The 19293-nt window shown below is 39.9% G+C and overlaps 1 protein-coding gene across 1 annotated transcript in view; it reads right to left on the bottom strand.

Annotated features, from left to right (window-relative positions):
• The window catches only part of rchy1.L (ring finger and CHY zinc finger domain containing 1 L homeolog), a 28010-nt gene extending 14287 nt beyond the window's left edge, over positions 1 to 13723 (bottom strand). Inside the window, 6 exon segments of the mRNA NM_001095280.1 lie at positions 3062 to 3120; positions 5833 to 5877; positions 9156 to 9234; positions 10078 to 10193; positions 11447 to 11566; positions 13450 to 13723. Of these exon segments, the coding sequence (NP_001088749.1) occupies positions 3062 to 3120; positions 5833 to 5877; positions 9156 to 9234; positions 10078 to 10193; positions 11447 to 11566; positions 13450 to 13500 (470 nt within the window). The 5' untranslated portion in view covers positions 13501 to 13723.
• Positions 13724 to 19293: the final 5570 nt, after the last annotated feature.

Here is a 19293-nt window from a genome sequence, read left to right as displayed (position 1 = left end):
ACACGCTAAGATTCGGGGAGATTTAGTCGCCCTATGACAAATCGTTTTCCGAAGTCGCCTCAGGAGGAAAGTTCGGGCAACTTCAGAAAATGAAGCGCACCGAGTGCCAACAATTTCAATTCTAGCCGGCGGAAAGGAATTTCGGGGAGATTAGTTGCCCAAAGAAGAGGCGATTTGTTGTCGGGCGACTAAATCTAGCCAAATCTTAGCGTGTGCCCTTACCCTTAAGGTGGCCATAAATGTAACAATTACAATCTTTCCTGCGACCATTGATTGCATTCGTTCCCAATACAGACGTTTAAAGCTGAATCATCAGATATACAGCCAGAAACAATAGAATTCTACCTGTATCTTGACAATTCAGCAGTAAACACTGACCAATGTTCGGCGCCCCGATCAAAACTTTCCGACTTGGCCAATCAACGAGCAACTGATATCCAAGTCTTTGGCTGATATCAGTCGGCTCGTCTTTCGCCATACACACCGCAACTTTGTTTTCTGCAATAAAATCTGTGTCTATGGCGAACCTTTACTGGTAGTTGCCAAAAACACAGTGGATAATTATCAACACAGTTTGGACCACAAATGAAATCTGCTTGCAGCTTATAAAGGCCAAAAAAAAAGAGGTGGGAAATCAGAAAGGAAATCAAGTTGTTGCAGAGAGGTGCAAGCTATGAACAAGAACAGGATTTAAAAAAATGATCTAAAACAGAATCCAACTGATGAATTGTAAGGGGCCATACAGAGATACATTTAAGTATACATGTATGGTGGCCCAATGATTCAGACCGATATATTAACGGCATGTATATAGCCAGCTTGGTAATTCATAACTGAAAAAGGTGCCAGTTTGATGTAGTTTGATGTAGTGAGGTGTCTACGGCTACTTTTCTAGTGACTACTTTATTACCTTTCTGTAATATATTTTACATCACTACACACTAGTGATGAGCAGGTTAGGAAAACTTCAACTCGCACCTGACCCTAACCCCAAAACCTTAAAGGAACAGTAACACCAAAAAAGAAGTGTTTTAACGTAATTAACATATACAGTAATGTACTGCTGCTATGCATCGGCAAAAGTTATGTGTTTGCTTCAGAAAGACTACTATAGTTTATATATAGGCTATTGTTTAGCCACAGGCTACTTGGCAGATAGCAGATAAGCTATGCAATAGAATACAATGGGGTTCTACAGAGTGCATCTGGTATCTGCTGTGTAACCTGTGCTTTGAATGTCTGCCCCCTTGGCTACACAGCAGCTTGTTCATATAAACTATAGTAGGGTAATTAAAGCAAACACACCAGTTGTACAGTGCAGGGAAAGAGAACATTATGGGGCAGATTTACTAAGCTCGAGTGAATAGTTCAAATCAAAAAGTATTAGAATTTTGAAGTAATTTTTTGGGTACTACGATGAATTGGTCAAATTCTTTCGAATTCAATCGAATCGAATGATTCGAATGATTCGAACGATTCGAAGTAAAAGTCGTTCGACCATTCGTAATCTTTAAAAAAAACTTTGACTTCATACTTCGCCAAATTAAAGCTACCGAAGTCCAATGTTAGTCTATGGGGACCTTTCCCAGCAATTTTTTTTTGGTCGAATAAAAATCCTTTGATCGATCGCTAAAAATTGTTAGTTTTCAATGATCGAGCGATTTTTATTCGATCGAAGCTTTTGCGCTAAAATCCTTCGAATTCGATATACGAATTCAAAGGATTTTACTTTGAGGGTCAAATTCGAGGGTTTTTTAACCCTCGAAATTCGACACTTGATAAATCTGCCCCTAAATTTTAATTACTTTAAAACTTTAAATGTTTTTGGTGTTACTGTTCCTTCAATCAGCAAAATGTTGCCACTTTAGGGCCCACACCCAACCCATAGATCTTCCTCTGTACACTATGTCTGTGCGTGCCTCTGGTTCCAAGACAGGCAATATTTGGGAGCAGATGAGACGTTTGGCTCACACCGAACCTAACCCACAATTTTCACCCAAATTTTAACACAAACCCTAAGAACATCTTTTTGTTATTTCCTGGTATCGATAAACCGCTGAAGCATTGCTGAGCACTTTATACACCATTCACGTCAGGGGCCAGTTTGCCTGCCGATATGTTTTTGGAGTGTGGAAGAACTCATTGAAGATAGTGCCCTGGCTGGAATCAGACTCAGGACCAGAGTGCTGCAGCACTACTACCCACAGAGCCACTATGCTGGGCTTTCAAATATATCCATTTGAAGTCTTAAACTACAGACATTTTAAGCCGCAATGGTTACATGCTCATATGGACAGGAAACCATTGTCCAAATTTTAAATGCAATAATTTTGAATATGGTGGCACTGTTGCTTGATATTAGTTGAGGGTGTATCACTGTGTAATTTCCCATTATTTGGACAGTACCTACCTTAACCAGCATGTGCCTGCCACAATCATTGCACTTTTGTAGGTGTCATTATACTAAAGAATGTGTTGAGGATTTCCACTTTTTCTTCATTAGCACCTGTATGTGATATCAGTGTATTAACATGCACTAGTGTGTAGAAACTACACCCAGAGGGGAGCAATACTTTTTTTGGACACACTATGGTGGTAATCTGTATTTACATCAATGTACTAACAGGTACACTATCAGAGGTCTTTGTTGGGTACTATAAGCATCTCCTTTCAGCAATAATGTCACGAGAAAGCTGCTTGCCAGTGAATTCAAAAGTCAGTACAGATGTTATTAAACTTTGAACACCACAGACAGACGGAGCAGATACTGGCATTTTTGTGCAGATATCCGCTCCGTGTCCGACAGTATAGAGATACAGAGAGGAGCAAATTGCGTTCTCTATGCAGGTGGAAAGAAAGGGTGCCATGCTGCGCCATATGTTCTTTAAAAAAAAAAAAGGGGGGGCCTGAAAGAAAAGTGTAGTTGTTCGAAAACAGATGATACTGGGACAGTAAAAAAAATGGCTGTAACACAAATTTCTAAATAAACAAACATTTTAACCAGAACCAATACAGCCAGGCTCTACCTATTAGTCAATTTTTTACATATACTATGTCTCACCTGTGAAGAAGATGACCACAAGGCAGGACACGTGCACCTACACGTGAGGTATGTATGTCCTATAACAAAAATAAATAAATTATATGCATATGAACTCTCGCATATTTATTACTTATATTAAGTCATTTTTCATAATTAATATATAATTAATATATTTATTAGGCCATTAGCTTTAGAACAGACATATTTTTTAGTTACAATGGCAAGCAGAAGTGTCTGGGGAATAATTATTTCATGTAGGAGAAAGCTGCCAAATAAATACTACTCATAGTAAGTTTGCTTCAGTAGCAAAGCAAATATATTATACTAGCTGATATACCCAATGTTGACCGTAAAATGTGTCACATCTTCAAAATACAAGAATATTTATTAAAAAAAAACAAAAAAACATTTGTGTTTTGCCTTTTTGCACATTAGGCTGCCCAGTAGTTTATGATAGTATGGAATGGAGCAATCTGATTGAACAGATAGATAGCCATGTGATTTTGGGCAGATTGAAGCTCAGCACCTTTTTTTGTAGCAATTGTTCTTATTATTGTCATTAACCTTCTCCAGGATAAGACAGATTTGTTGCATTCCATAAACACACGAATGACTTGTAATAATGTGAAATTACAAGAGACAGGACCCAGAGGTTTGCAAGGCCATTACATGCAGGGGCCTGATGTTTGTTGGACAGCACCTGTTGACACCCCAACTGCTGAGTAAATTGTCCCTGAGAAGTTTTCTTGCATTTGGTCATACCATGTCAAAATGCAAAAACAACACCCTAGCAAACCTTTATATAGAAGGATTATAGGTATGGATTTTTAAAGTGAGATTTCAGTTAAAAAATATATTTCTTCAGGTTATATTTTACAGCACCTAAGGAATTCATATTAAAGTAGTTGTTCATCTTTGAGTTAACTTTTAGTATGACGTAGAGAGTGATATTCTGAGGCAAATTGCGATTGCTTTTCATTTTTAATTTTGTGGGTTTTTTTTTGATGCTCTAAAAATTTAAAAACCAATTAGAGTCTATCGATATCATTTTTGTGGTCATCACTACTGCTGACCATAAAATCGGGGTTCTGTTGGATGGCCAGTAATGATGTGCGGGTCAGGAAAAACTCAGCCACCACCCGACCGCCACCTTCGTCTTCTTACTCTGTATGCTACTTTTTTGTGCTCCTCTGATTCCAAGAGGAGTGGAATTCCCCAGTCTGACTCAAACCCAAAACTAACCCACAATGATTGGCCAAATTTCAACCCAACCCGCCCAACCGGTGGTCAACCCGCATATCACTACCAACCGAGCTCGACCCAGTCAACCAGTGTTCTGCTTACACCCATTCATATACAGCAGTGTTCTGTCTTGTATACATCGCAATCATCATTTTACGTTGTTATTTGATGCTGTTATATTTATGGTGCAACCTAATCAAGTCAATGGGAAAAAAATCCCTAAAAAAACAAAAACAAATAAGCAGCGATTTTTTGCTTTACTGGAGTGAAGGACTGCTGTTTTTACACAGCATTTTTAAGCAGCTGCTGCTTTCTATGCAAAAATCTTTTACAGTGAAATTTTATACACAGTTTGATAAATACACAATTGTTGGGTACATTTGGGCTGAATTCAAGGCAATGTCATATATTGGGTTTTCGGTGGATCAGGAAGTACCACCTGCAGCTCTTAACTAATACTATACTACAACCCAAAGAATGGGTGTCTACAGAAAATTTTTTAGTGGGTGCAGAGTCATCAAGCAAAAACAAGCCGTTTGTTGCTGTGTATAATAACTAGGTGGCAAGCTTGCTAGGTGTATTAGCAAAGCCCATAAAGTCGCTCACAACTCAAATAACTGTATAACTAAGAGGTCTGTAGTAAGTAGAAAGTATAAACATGGATGGCCTTAGGCCGACTGGACAGTTTGGGCCCTGCACCATAGTCATCAGAACCTTTCCTCACTATGCCTTTTCAGCCCAGCTGATTCAATTAACTTTTTTTAAATATAGAAGTCTGTTACACTGCCAGATCTGCCATTTTCACAGTAGCTGCTTATCAGAAGTGCTTGATAATGATTGGACAGTGTAACAGGCACCCCATTGGTAGCTGATGTCATGCATGCAACAGTGTTTTGAGCCAAGAAAATAACCTGCTTTACTGGTGGGGCTGTGATGGACGGAGTGATTGCCAGCATTTGAAGGTGGGAACAATTATACTGCAGCACTTTCACAGCAATTCCCACAGTACAGCTTGGCTCTTGAATGAGCAGCCATTTTGGTATTTTTCTGTTCCAGACATATATTGGCAACATTAGCCCTTTATAAAAACATCCAAATACCTCAAATATTTTACCGAAACATACCTCAGACATGCTGGTATAATTATTAGAGAAAGCCGAGAGTCAGCATATTAACCCTAGACCAGCCATTATAATCACAAAATAGAATATTTGCAGAATTAATGAGAACATTCTGAATACTTTCCTTCATCTTAAACTATTGGCATAACTTTACATGCTAAGTAAAATAAAAAGTTGCATCCATCACAGAGTTGTCTTATAATAATAGCAATAGCAATAATAGACAATAGTGGCCTTTACAAATGGACATTTGTACCCACATTTTAACTATAGTGTATTTTGCTTGGATGTGCCACAGGGGTCCTATTCATTGAATGGGGATACAAGTGGGAAAGGATTTTAAATGAAATGTACAGCAATTTATCAAGTCCCTTACTGGCATTATGTAAGTAAAGAAAATCCAATTAAGAAATATGTATATCTTACCTCTAGGCATATTGGACAGTCTTGTCTTGATACATTTTCTATACACTAGGAAAAAATAAAGAAATTGCTATCAAAACATTTTAATTTTTATATAACTGTAAAAAACACTTGTTGCTTAATTCAGGGATAGTAACTCAAAAATATAGTTGCCCTTCTTTTGATTATCTAGATCAGTGCTGTCCAACTTCTATGGTACCGAGGGCCGGAATTTTTCTAATCTACATGGTGGAGGGCAGATAACGGAAGCCAGTGTTAGCCACTCCCTGTTTTTAGACCACACCCACGTTAAACCACACCCATGTTACTGCAAGACCATGTCCACATTAATAGCACACCAAAAAACCAAATGGTTGCTGCTCACTGCAGGGATCAGGGCCGGAACTAGGGGTAGGCAGAGTAGGCGGCTGTCTAGGGCGCCATTATTGAGGGGCGTTTTTTAATTCTTGTGTTTTTTTCAAGCGTTTATTAAATAATTTGTTTCAGTAATCATGGTCACCCAGTTGGGTGGAATCCATCTGCTTCACCTTCTCCCTCTTGCCTTCAAGTAATAGCTCCTTCTGTGTGGTGCAGTGTGACGTGCATACACACGTCAATGACATCACTGATGTGTTGGGTGACAGAGAAAGTGCAGAGAGCTGGCGGGCTGCTTGGTGTGGCTCGCTCTCGCTGCTCTCAGCCCTGCACAGTTACACTGAACTGAAGACATTCTTTCTATTACTGTAAAGTGTGAAGCTTCCAGCCAGGTACAGATTTGGGGGCCATATGTTTGCTGTTGCTGCTGGGCGGTGGCACAGGTACATAAATACTTGGGGGCAATATGATGTGATCAGATTTATTTTTTGCTGCTGCTGGCACAGGTAAAGATTGGGGGCAATATGATGACTGCAGGAGGGCTGTATGATGAATGGCTTGCTTGCTCAGGTACGGGTGGGGTGTATTATGGATGGCTGCTGGGCTTACTGGTACAGGTATAGGGGCAGTAATATAAATGAAAAAATGTTGTACATTTTCTTGCTCCTTTATTTAAAAAACATCATGGTAAGGAGGGAAATGGTAATGCATGACAGGGGGCACTGAGTGAAGCTCTTGCCTAGGGTGCCAAACTACCTTCTGCCTGCCCTGGCAAGGATGTCACTCATATGTGAAAAAAGCTAAATCATATAAGACATACCCATAAATCTATATGCCTCTTCCTCCCCTGTGCATCATACAGTACCCCCGCATATGATTAAACACCTTAGGGGCCACTAACAATAATTTTAAATTGCTAACAAACCCCCAGAACAAATACCAAAGTATGACACACACAGGGAGCATATGGAAGGCGGAACAGAGCAGGAGACAGGAATCAGGACCAGTCTAATATGTACTACATACAGTGACACAGTGCTGGTGCCCCATTAGCATTTTGAATAAGGTGTGAACAGGTGAACAATGTGGCAGTTTCAGTCTGGGTCTCAGGTGTGAACAGTACAGGCCTTTAGGATGTGAACAATAGAGGTGTCACAAGTGTGAACAATACAGGGGGAGAATAGGTGTGAACAATACAGGGGATTACAGTGTGAATTTGAGGTTTAAACAATGCAGGGGCCAGTCAATCTCTGTAGTGATACCTTTTAAATCTTACATATGGTAAACAGACACTGCAGGCAGATTTAGATGTGGAGGGCCATATAAGGGGCCGCCAGTTGGACAGCCCTGATCTAGATGAAACATACTTCCTTAATAATATTTATTATATAAAAACATATGCCCGTTTCCACTTTTCTTAATTTTAACAGGGAAATTTAACTTGAACTTTTTATTTAAAAATTTCAAAATTCTTCAAATTGAATCAATTTAGAAACAAGACAGTATTTTATTTTTCTACTACCCCCACATGGCCAGTTAGGGCATTGGGGAACCCCGTAAGGCTTTGGGCACTGACTGCAAACTTTGTATACATATTCACTTACACATCTCCAGTCACAGGATAGGTAGCTCATCTTCTCCAAAGGGGAAAAGTGCTTAGAGTGCAGAGTAGCAAGGACAATAATATATGTTGTATGGATTCTGGATACTTTTTTCCCCTTTGGAGGGGATGGGCTACCAAGCCTGTGGCTGGAGAGATGTTAGCAAAATTTATGTTTTACCCATAAAAAGGATCACCACACCAGAGGCCACCCCAGACTAGAGGAAAAGAACTCTCATTTGAAGCAGCGTAGGTGGTTCTTCACAGTGAGGACAGTGAGGTTCTGGAATCCACTGCGGGTGATGTTGTGATGGCTGATTCAGTTAATGCCTTTAAGAGTGGCTTGGATGATTTCTTGGATAGACATCATCAAAGGCTATTGTGATAGTAAGATCTATAGTTAGTGTATGAGTATATATAGTTTCTGTGAGTGTATGGAGGGGTCGGTGTGTGTGTATGTGTATGGATGCTGGGTTTCATTTGGAGGAGTTGAACTTGATGGACTTTGGTCTTTTTTCAACCCAACCTAACTATGTGACTATGTATGCAAAGGTGACAGTCAATGCCCAAAGCTAGAGGAAATGTAAAACAGACACTAAAGTTATAGAAGCTAGTATTACAATTGTTCAGTGTAAAAATAATAACTGGGTAAATAGATAGGCTGTGCAAAATAAACAATGTTTCCAATATAGTTACCTAGCCAAAAATGTAATGTATAAAGGCTGGAGTGACTGGATTTGTAACATAACAGCCAGAAAACTACTTCTTGCTTCTCAGATCTCTTGGTTTCCAATGATTGATTACCAGGTAATAACTGTTTGCCTGTGAATATGACCTGCATGCCAAGGATCAATTGCAAACTCACTGAACAGTTATGTCCTATGTGGCCCCCCTTCAAGTCACTGAGAGTTAGAAAGCTGAAAAGCAGGAAGTAATGTTCTGGCTATTATGTTTAAAATCTAGTCACTTCATTACATTTTTGGCTAACTAACTATATTAGAAACATTTTTTATTTTGCATAGCCTATGCAGTTTTTATTTTTACACTGAACTGTTCCTTTAAGGTGCAAGGTCAATTACTTTTCTTCAAAGCAAGAGGAGATCTTATACAGACAAATGTTCCCTAAGAGCAGTGAATATAAAATAAAATATAAATAAAATGCTCCTTGTGTACTATTCATTTATGATTGACTCAAAAATCTTCTTGCATATAGGTACATCGATTCTTCTATATTTTTAGTTTAAATGACTAACAAATGTTAACAGAGTCTATTGCCTACCTGTTTAAAAAACAAATTCACAAAATTGTATAACAGAAACAAAGTATACTGACCTGGGTTCGGTATATGTAAAAGAGGTAAAGGAGATCTTACCTTATGGTTTCCTCTGAGGCTCAGTGGTAAACATAAATTACATTTTGTACAATGTTCGAACTCCTCTTTTGGACCAATCCTAAGAAAATAAATATATAGTGAATAAAGTACCCCCTCTTGTAAAATATAAGGATATTATAAGTTACCGAGTAGTTTCATGACCATATAAAAACAGGAGGCCGAAGGCTGAGTGTTTTTATACAGGTCATGTAACTCCGAGGTAACTTCTAATATCATCATATTTTGCCACTGGCGGTACTTAATTTATTATAATACACAAGTTTCAGTGAGTCATGTGACAGGAATGACATCAGCAATCTCAAAAAATAAGGAATGCGCACTCAGTCTTAAATAAAGATACAAAAATTATTTTATTAAACACTTACATAATAGCAGGTATTTTTCAGTATAGATTTTACAGTCAAACCCATTTAATAACTTGTCTGCTATAGTGACACTCCTCTACTTTAATTTGTTGCCCACTAAATACACTTCTAACAATGGGTTTTGGGGGAAGGGGTTTTTTAAACTGTGCACCACTTTATTTATGGCTGGGTACAGAACACGAGTGCTCAGTGAAGGCTCTGTTATGATAGTATGTGGCCATATATCTCTCTGGGAACTCATTAATTCTACTGAATGACAGAGCTATACCCCAGTGCTCAGAAGAGTGCGCTGCCAGAACACTGTCTTTGATTCAAAGCGATAAGTTGCCTGCCTTTATCAGACCATGCATGGTCGCATTAAGTAGCACTCTATGTAGGGTTACAATATGTAAAGAGGGTAAGCCAGATACAAGTGGGCTAATTTTAGTATAATTAGCACAAACTTACATGGAATTACAAAGACCATGTTGCAAGTCTGCTTTGTATCAAGGAAACTCTTCTGTATACCACAGTTATGCTGAGAAGCTTTAACTTACCTGCATATGCCGCATCCATCACAGTGATACTGCTTCTTGTCCTTATCAAATAGGTGGCATATATTGCAGTAATAATCACCAAATACCATGTGGCATTGCTCACATGTCTGCTGAGCCTACAACACAAATAAACAAGAAATTCAGAACGAGAGATTTTATTTTTTTAATGTAATCATGCCTCTTTATTTACCTAACAGTTATGTTGTTGATCTCTTAAGGTGGCCATAGACGTAACAATTACGATCTTTCTTGGAAAAGATCTTTCCAAGAAAGATCGTTCGTTTCAATACACACGTGTAGAGCTGAATCGGCAGATATACAGGTAGATATACGGGAAGAAACAATAGAATTCTACCTGTATCTGATGATTCAGCACTAACAATGGGCGATGTTTGGGTCCCTTCAAAGGCACCCGATCAAAATTTTCCGTCCAGCCCGATCGACGAGCCAACCGATATCCAAGTCTTCTGCCGATATCGGTCGGCTCTTTTTCCACCATACACGCAACGAATATCGGACGAAAATTTGTTTCGTACGATATTATCTGTGTGTCTATGGCCACCTTTACACTTAATAAACCCTTGCCATGCCGACAACATGGGCATGTTGTTGGCAAGGTGGTTACAGCATTCCAGCAGCTCACATTTTTTGCTGGACATGAAACAGATTTATTTAAGCACATTTCTTAAAATACCTTTATTTTTTAAAAAAGGCATTATAGAAACATTGCAGATCCATCTTTTTAATCTGATGTCAGGTCTCTACCAGAATACCAGTTCACATTAAATGGTAGGCTACCCATTGATGTTTTATGGAATTGAAAAATGTCAGTTTTACCTTTCAGTTACTTTAAGTAACACTATCAGATGCCTTTCTGTTTGGTTCTGGTTCTAGCTCTTGAATCAAACAGTGGAAACGAATCTTTGGAAGTTCTAAATGGCATGGTACCTTCTGGCAGTCTGCTGGAAATGTCTGGGTTTGCCAGTTGCCACAAGAACACTACCTGCCTGAATGCATAATGTAGCCAGTAATGTTTGGTGGAGCAGGAGTAATGGTTTGATGTTGTTTTCCATAGTTTGGGCCCCTGGTTCCAGTGAAAGAAAACCTTAAGGCTACAGTGTTCAGTGAAAGTGACAATGCCGTCCTTCCTACGTGCCTACGTTGTGGCAACAGCTTGAGGAAGTGTCTATTCTGCTTCGGCACAATAATGTCTCCATGCGAAAGCAAGATCTGTACTGGGTGATGGTAGTGGATTTTGACTGGCCTCAACCCAAATAAACACCTGTGGGATGAACTAGACTATATTCATAATCTAGTAGAAAGCCTTCCCAGAGGAGCCGAGGCCATTATAGAAGCAAATTGATGTTACCTTTTGAACACATTTACATTCCATGCACTGAACTTGTGTGACATTAAAACGGTCCATCTTGTGTGACTCTTTGCTGTCATGGCACAGGCGGCATGTATAAAATTTTCCACAGCAAGGTGCCTGAAAGATAAAATGGAGTATGTATTTAGTTAAAGGAACACTATCATAATGTTTGTATTTGTAGGTGAAAATTATGAGGAGTGTTTCATGATTTAAAAAAAAAAAAAAAAAAAACTACAGCAACAGATCTGTCATGATGTGTAACTGAAAGAGCATTCTTACCCCAGTGGTTTGAGATCCTCTCTGAAATTGAATATATCACTGCAGGACTGTAATCACTAGCAGGGCCCTCTTTTACCTATTGTATTACTAAGTCTGTACAGTAGTAATTCCTTCTACTTTACAGGGCTATCAAATATGTAGATACAATCCTATATAATAAAGTGTCTCTGCGTCCAGTCCCTGTGTCCGTGGGATTGCGCTACTGCACATGTGCCCCACCGCTACTGCGCACGTGCCCCACGGACCGTCTCTGGCGGCCTATGTTCTAGCGCCCGTTAATTTAACAGTCTTAATGTCTAGTATAAATAATAATAGAAAAGAGCAGCTTTAGTTCCTCTAACATCTACCCCTGGAGATTAGGACAAGGAAAGTGGTCTATACTTGCAGAATCCCCCCACCCAAAACATACAATCCAAAAGTTTCTGTAAAAAACACAAGTGCAGCAGAGAAATGTCAGGCAACTTTCCCAGAGCTCTCTGGGGATGACTGCAAACCAGGAACATTTGCATTTGAAGTCAGAATCATCTTAAAATCTGCATGCTCCTGCCCGCTTGTGGAATACATAAAAAATGGTCTGAACATCCAGATTTGTACGATATAGAAGAGATTCAATTGGACAAAGAGTATTCCCAAGTAAATATACGGTAACAATTTATATAAAGAAAATCTTTCACACGGTCTTATTCCTTACCCAATGGCAACAAAAGTAATGATGTTAAGACATAACTTTTATTGTTAAGTCAGAATTGTCAGAACCATTTGATCACATAGCTGCACTCACTTCTTTGGTGGAAGAGGGGGCACTTAGGCAGTTGAAAAGTGAGCATATTCAGTACCTGGCACCGAATATAAAAATAAATAATAAATCACATCCCATCCTTGTCTAATTGTTCATGTTCCATCCTTTTATTTCCTTGTTCATCTGTGACTATAAGCTATCATTGACAGCCCAGTAACTTGTTCTCTAATCAATGCTATCATGTAGATTACTACTAATTATGGTTACACTATAGAAATAATATGTATTAAAGATATGCGCTAGGGACTGAAGAATGGAAGGTTTGGGAGGTTGTATTCTATGGTGAGGGTATCAGGATTCCTCATCACAGCCCTAATGCATTTTTAGCAATGGGTTGTGGGTCAGACTGTCATTTACTATCATTCTTGGGATGAATGGGCATTGTCTGAATGTAGATATACATCTGTTTATATGCCCTATGTATTACACAACTGGGGGACATGTCATATAAATGTTATGAAATATTCACTATTGTTTTTAAAGGGCATACAAGCACTTTATGTCTTTGTATAAGGCTAAATAGTAGTCTAAGCGCAGCAACATTGGGCTATCCAGGGATTTAGCCTTGTGATCTAACAGTGGGTTTAAGTTAAACCTATTTAAAAATATTTAGAGCTATTTCGATTTTTGCTAGTACAAATGACTGTGGCTTCACTAGACCTATCCACTATGTCTAAGAGACAGATGCTAGTCCCTAATGAGGAAAATAAGGTGTTTTCAACAACAACTTCCGATATAGCTTCACGTACACTTCCTTGAATAGAGATGATGGGACTTGTAGTACGAGTGAAACACCAAGTGACACGCCACCTTTCAATCTGACTCCATGTCTGACAAACTCATATGCCCCACTCCATTTCCTATACTGTCCGAACAGTTTAGTTTCCCCGATCCCTACCCAGCGGCCCCCGAATTCCCTCACCCTTAGTTGACAGCTCCGGGAGTAATGTTCGCAGCCTCCCGTCACCTCCATGTCCTCGGAGGGACAGCCCGAAGCCATAAGTGTGAGCGGAGGAAGCGGAAACCAGGGGGAGGGGACAGTGGCGTACAGTATCACGTGCACATTGTCAAACGCGCGCTGTTTGTATTTTAATTCTGAGGAAGTATCTGAGGCTGTGAAGTCTGTAGGCACATTGCCCTAGAGCAGATGAGATATAATAAAAGCAGAGTAGCCATGTTTGGGGGGCAGCGTTAGGGACAGCGCAATAATGTACTTTTACTTATTCTGTTCCTTAGGTAGCGGCTAGTTCCTATCCAAGGAAAGGAGGTCATGTGATGCTACCATGTGACCGCTTCACTGCGGCTTACCTATTCGTGAGCAGCAAATTCAAACATGGGAAAGTGGTAATGGGTTCTAGTGCATACCTCCCAACATTTGAGAACAGGAAAGAGGGATAGAAAATGTTTTGGCCGCGCCCACTTGATGGACACCCCCCCAATGCACGCCCATTTTACAAAAACACACCCCTTCCCCTTGGTTGGCATGTCAGCATCAGAGACACAGTGTGCACTAAGAAAAACCAGACAAAGTGGCCCCCATTATTTAATGACAGTGTGTGGCAGAAGCATTGCTGGCTCTCAGCATTTAATGGAAAATTGTGGTGCCAGCGCTTCATGACACCTTCTACCCCACCAATAGCTAGGGTTGCCACCTTTTCTATAAAATAATACTGGCCTTAGCCCCGCCCAAAGCCACACCCCCAATCCCACCCAAAGCCACACCCCCTGTGCCTGGCTATTAAAGCCCCCCCCAGTCACGCTGACGCCGCCCACAAACTTCTCATCATCACGCGAGAGTGCGCCGTAGCGCAGCCCGCATAGCTGAGCAGGCGAATTTGGAGCAGGGAGGGAGGAGGGAGCAGCGAAGCTGCTTAAAAGTAAGTAAGAGAAAAAGGCCTGGCACACGGAGCAAGTTAAACCGGGGTCCTACCCCTGGTGTCTTTATTGCATCAAACAACGTTGTTTGATGCAATAAACACACCAGGGGTAGGACCCCGGTTTAACTTGCTCCGTGTGCCAGGCCTTTTTCTCTTACATTGGTCCATTGGGAGTGCCGTCTCCCTCAGGTCTTGGGCACCAGCGTAATCCTACGAAGGGCCTGAGTGTGCGCGTGGTCTCTGTGTGTTACTGCTTAAAAGTAAGTGTCATTTCTCCCCACAAAAAATTACAGCCAATGTAATTGCTGGTATTATCTTAATACCGGCACCGGCCTCCATACCTATTTTACCGGCTATAGGCCGGTAATTTACCAGCCAGATGGCAACCCTACCAATAACCCTGCTCAGTAATTGCTCCTCTAATTACATTAAAAATTATAAATTACACTAACTCAGTTATGATTAACCCTTTAAGTGCCAGCAGAATTTCACATTTTGGTTACGCGAAATGCCAGCCGTTTTTGAAACATTTTGTGCTCTCTCACTTTAGGGGCATTTTCTGAGGGGAAACCTATAGTTTACCTAGGAAAACTATACATTGTTTTTTTCAGTAGAAACTGAGCTTTCTAAATCTGCCTGAGTTTTCATGTATTTCCACCTGTGCAAAAAAATTTATAGTGCTAAATACCAAAAAAAAATGAAAAATTACCATTTTTCATCGTATATCAATTTATACCAGAAAAATATTTCATTTTACGGAGGAAAATCCAACTGATTTGGAAAGCCTTATGTCTCTCGAACGTGCCAATACCAGATATGTATAGTTTTAGGGAGATTTAGGACTTCTGTACCTCAAAAACTCCCGGCAGTATATTACCGAATTTTGAAAGCACTAAGGCAGAAAACGGCATGCTTTAGATTCCAAGGCAAAAAATCCTGAAACCGTAGGTTTACCCCAGAAAACCATACATTTTTGAAAAGTACACATTCTGCCGATTACAAAATGGGTAACTATGTCTCTCTACTCCCAACTACCAAACATAAAAGCTTGTCTGAACATAGCGGTTTTTCATAAAAAAATTCAAAATTCTGAAAAATCATTTCAAAGGTTTTATTTTGCTGCTCCGCATATCCCAAACTATATTAGGTACCAAGAAAAAGCACCTGAAATATGATTGCCAGGGGTCCACTGAACAGTTTGATACCCATTATGCATAGGTTTACCAAAGTATCTGGCATTTAGAGACACCAATATGAAGTTAGCACATCCAAATTGTTCAGGACTTTACTTCAGCTACTGAGAAATCAACACATTGACTGCATTTTTTGTGGGGTAAAAACACAGAAATATATGTTTACCCCCCAAAACCCATATATTTTTGGAAAGTACACATTCTACTGAAGCTAAAATGGGTACCCATGCCTTTCTGCTCCAAACTACTGAGTCGCAAGGCTTTCCCAAAATTGTCGGTTTTGGTGAAATATCTGAAAATTGCCTCAAACCTTCAGCTTCCCAGCACCATATCGCCCATGTATCATTACGTACTAAGAAAAAGCACCCTAAATATGATTGCCAGGGTTCCTCTGAACATTTTGGTAGTCATTGTTCATAAGTTTACCAAAGTATCTGGCATTTAGAGGCCCCAAAATGAAGTTAGCGCATACAAACAGTCCCATGGGTAACTTCAGCAAATGAATGATCAACACATTGACTGCATTTTTGTGGGGTAAAAACACAGAAATATATGTTTACCCCCAAAAACCCATATATTTTTGGAAAGTACACATTCTACCGAATCTAAAATGGGTACCCATGCCTTTCTGCTCCAAACTACTGAGTCGCAAGGCTTTGTCGGTTTTGGTGAAATATCTGAAAATTGCCTCAAAGCTTCAACTTCCCAGCACCATATCACCCATGTGTCATTATGTACTAAGAAAAAGCACCCTAAATATGATTGCCAGGGTTCCTCCGAACAGTTTGGTGGCCATTGTTCATAGGTTTACCAAAGTATCTGGCATTTAGAGGCCCCAAAATGAAGTTAGCGCATACAAACAGTCCCGTGGGTAACTTCAGCTAATGAAAAATCAACACATTGACTGCATTTTTGTGGGGTAAAAACACAGAAATATATGTTTACCCCCAAAACCCATATATTTTTGGAAAGTACACATTCTACAGAATCTAAAATGGGTACCCATGCCTTTCTGCTCCAAACTACTGAGTCGCAAGGCTTTCCCACAATTGTCGGTTTTGGTGAATTATCTGAAAATTGCCTCAAAGCTTCAACTTCCCAGCACCATATCACCCATGTGTCATTACGTACTACGAAAAAGCACCCTAAATATGATTGCCAGGGTTCCTCTGAACATTTTGGTGGCCATTGTTCATAAGTTTACCAAAGTAGCTGGCATTTAGAGGCCCCAAAATGAAGTTAGCGCATACAAACAGTCCCGTGGGTAACTTCAGCTAATGAAAAATCAACACATTGACTGCATTTTTGTGGGGTAAAAACACAGAAATATATGTTTACCCCCAAAAACCCATATATTTTTGGAAAGTACACATTCTACCGAATCTAAAATGGGTACCCATGCCTTTCTGCTCCAAACTACTGAGTCGCAAGGCTTTGTCGGTTTTGGTGAAATATCTGAAAATTGCCTCAAAGCTTCAACTTCCCAGCACCATATCACCCATGTGTCATTATGTACTAAGAAAAAGCACCCTAAATATGATTGCCAGGGTTCCTCCGAACAGTTTGGTGGCCATTGTTCATAGGTTTACCAAAGTATCTGGCATTTAGAGGCCCCAAAATGAAGTTAGCGCATACAAACAGTCCCGTGGGTAACTTCAGCTAATGAAAAATCAACACATTGACTGCATTTTTGTGGGGTAAAAACACAGAAATATATGTTTACCCCCAAAACCCATATATTTTTGGAAAGTACACATTCTACAGAATCTAAAATGGGTACCCATGCCTTTCTGCTCCAAACTACTGAGTCGCAAGGCTTTCCCACAATTGTCGGTTTTGGTGAATTATCTGAAAATTGCCTCAAAGCTTCAACTTCCCAGCACCATATCACCCATGTGTCATTACGTACTACGAAAAAGCACCCTAAATATGATTGCCAGGGTTCCTCTGAACATTTTGGTGGCCATTGTTCATAAGTTTACCAAAGTAGCTGGCATTTAGAGGCCCCAAAATGAAGTTAGCGCATACAAACAGTCCCGTGGGTAACTTCAGCTAATGAAAAATCAACACATTGACTGCATTTTTGTGGGGTAAAAACACAGAAATATATGTTTACCCCCCAAAACCCATATATTTTTGGAAAGTACACATTCTACCGAATCTAAAATGGGTACCCATGCCTTTCTGCTCCAAACTACTGAGTCGCAAGGCTTTCCCACAATTGTCGGTTTTGGTGAAATATCTGAAAATTGCCTCAAAGCTTCAACTTCCCAGCACCATATCACCCATGTGTCATTACGTACTAAGAAAAAGCACCCTAAATATGATTGCCAGGGTTCCTCTGAACATTTTGGTGGCCATTGTTCATAAGTTTACCAAAGTATCTGGCATTTAGAGGCCCCAAATGAAGTTAGCGCATACAAACACTCCCGTGGGTAACTTCAGCTAATGAAAAATCAACACATTGACTGCATTTTGTGGGGTAAAAACACAGAAATATATGTTTACCCCCCAACCCCATATATTTTTGGAAAGTACACATTCTACAGAATCTAAAATGGGTACCCATGCCTTTCTGCTCCAAACTACTGAGTCGCAAGGCTTTGCCAAATTTGGCGGTTTGGGTGAAATATCTGGAAATTGCCTCAAAGCTTCAACTTTCCAGCATCGTATTGTCCATGTATCATTACCAGCATAAAGCTTCCTAAAAATAAACATAGGGGTCTACTAAACAGTTTGATGCCCAATGTGCATAGATATACCAAACTATGTGGCGCACAGAGACCCCCAAATGACAACATGTATAGACATTTTCACCGCTGACGCACTGGCTGCTGCAATATAACCACCCGGTGTGTGTATTATGCGACATTAGACCACCTAACAGTACAGAGACCCCAGAAAACCATATATTTTCAGAAAGTACACATTCTGACGAATCCAATATGGGTAAATAAGTGTTTCTACTGCAAACTGCCAAACTGCAAAGCAATGCTGAACATAACGGTTTTTATCAAATTTCTGAAAATTGTCACAAAGCTTGAATTTTACCCCATTATATGCCCCACATTTCGTAACTTATCAGCATAAAACATCCTAAATATGAACGCCAGGGGTCTACTGAACACTTTGATGCCCAATATGCATAGATATACCAAACTATGTGGCGCACAGAGACCCCCAAATGACAATAGTGTATATACATTTTCACGGCTGACGCGCGCTGGCTGCTGCAATATAAGCACCTGGTGTGTGTAATATGCGACATTAGACCCCCCTAACAGTACAGAGACCCCAGAAAACCATATATTTTCAGAAAGTACACATTCTGACGAATCCAATATGGGTAAATATGTGTTCCTACTGCAAACTGCCAAACTGCAAAGCAATGCTGAACGTAACGGTTTTTATCAAATTTCTGAAAATCGTCACAAAGCTTGAATTTTACCCCATTATATGCCCCACATTTCGTAACTTATCAGCATAAAACATCCTAAATATGAACGCCAGGGGTCTACTGAACACTTTGATGCCCAATATGCATAGATATACCAAACTATGTGGCGCACAGAGACCCCCAAATGACAATAGTGTATATAAATTTTCACAGCTGACGCGCTGGCTGCTGCAATATAAGCACCTGGTGTGTGTATTATGCGACATTAGACCCCCCTAACAGTACAGAGACCCCAGAAA

Source organism: Xenopus laevis, chromosome 1L (genome assembly GCF_017654675.1).
Source record: "Xenopus laevis strain J_2021 chromosome 1L, Xenopus_laevis_v10.1, whole genome shotgun sequence".
Lineage (NCBI taxonomy): Eukaryota > Metazoa > Chordata > Amphibia > Anura > Pipidae > Xenopus > Xenopus laevis.
Note: the sequence above shows the minus strand (reverse complement) of the source record. Positions and strands in the feature narration are given on the sequence as shown.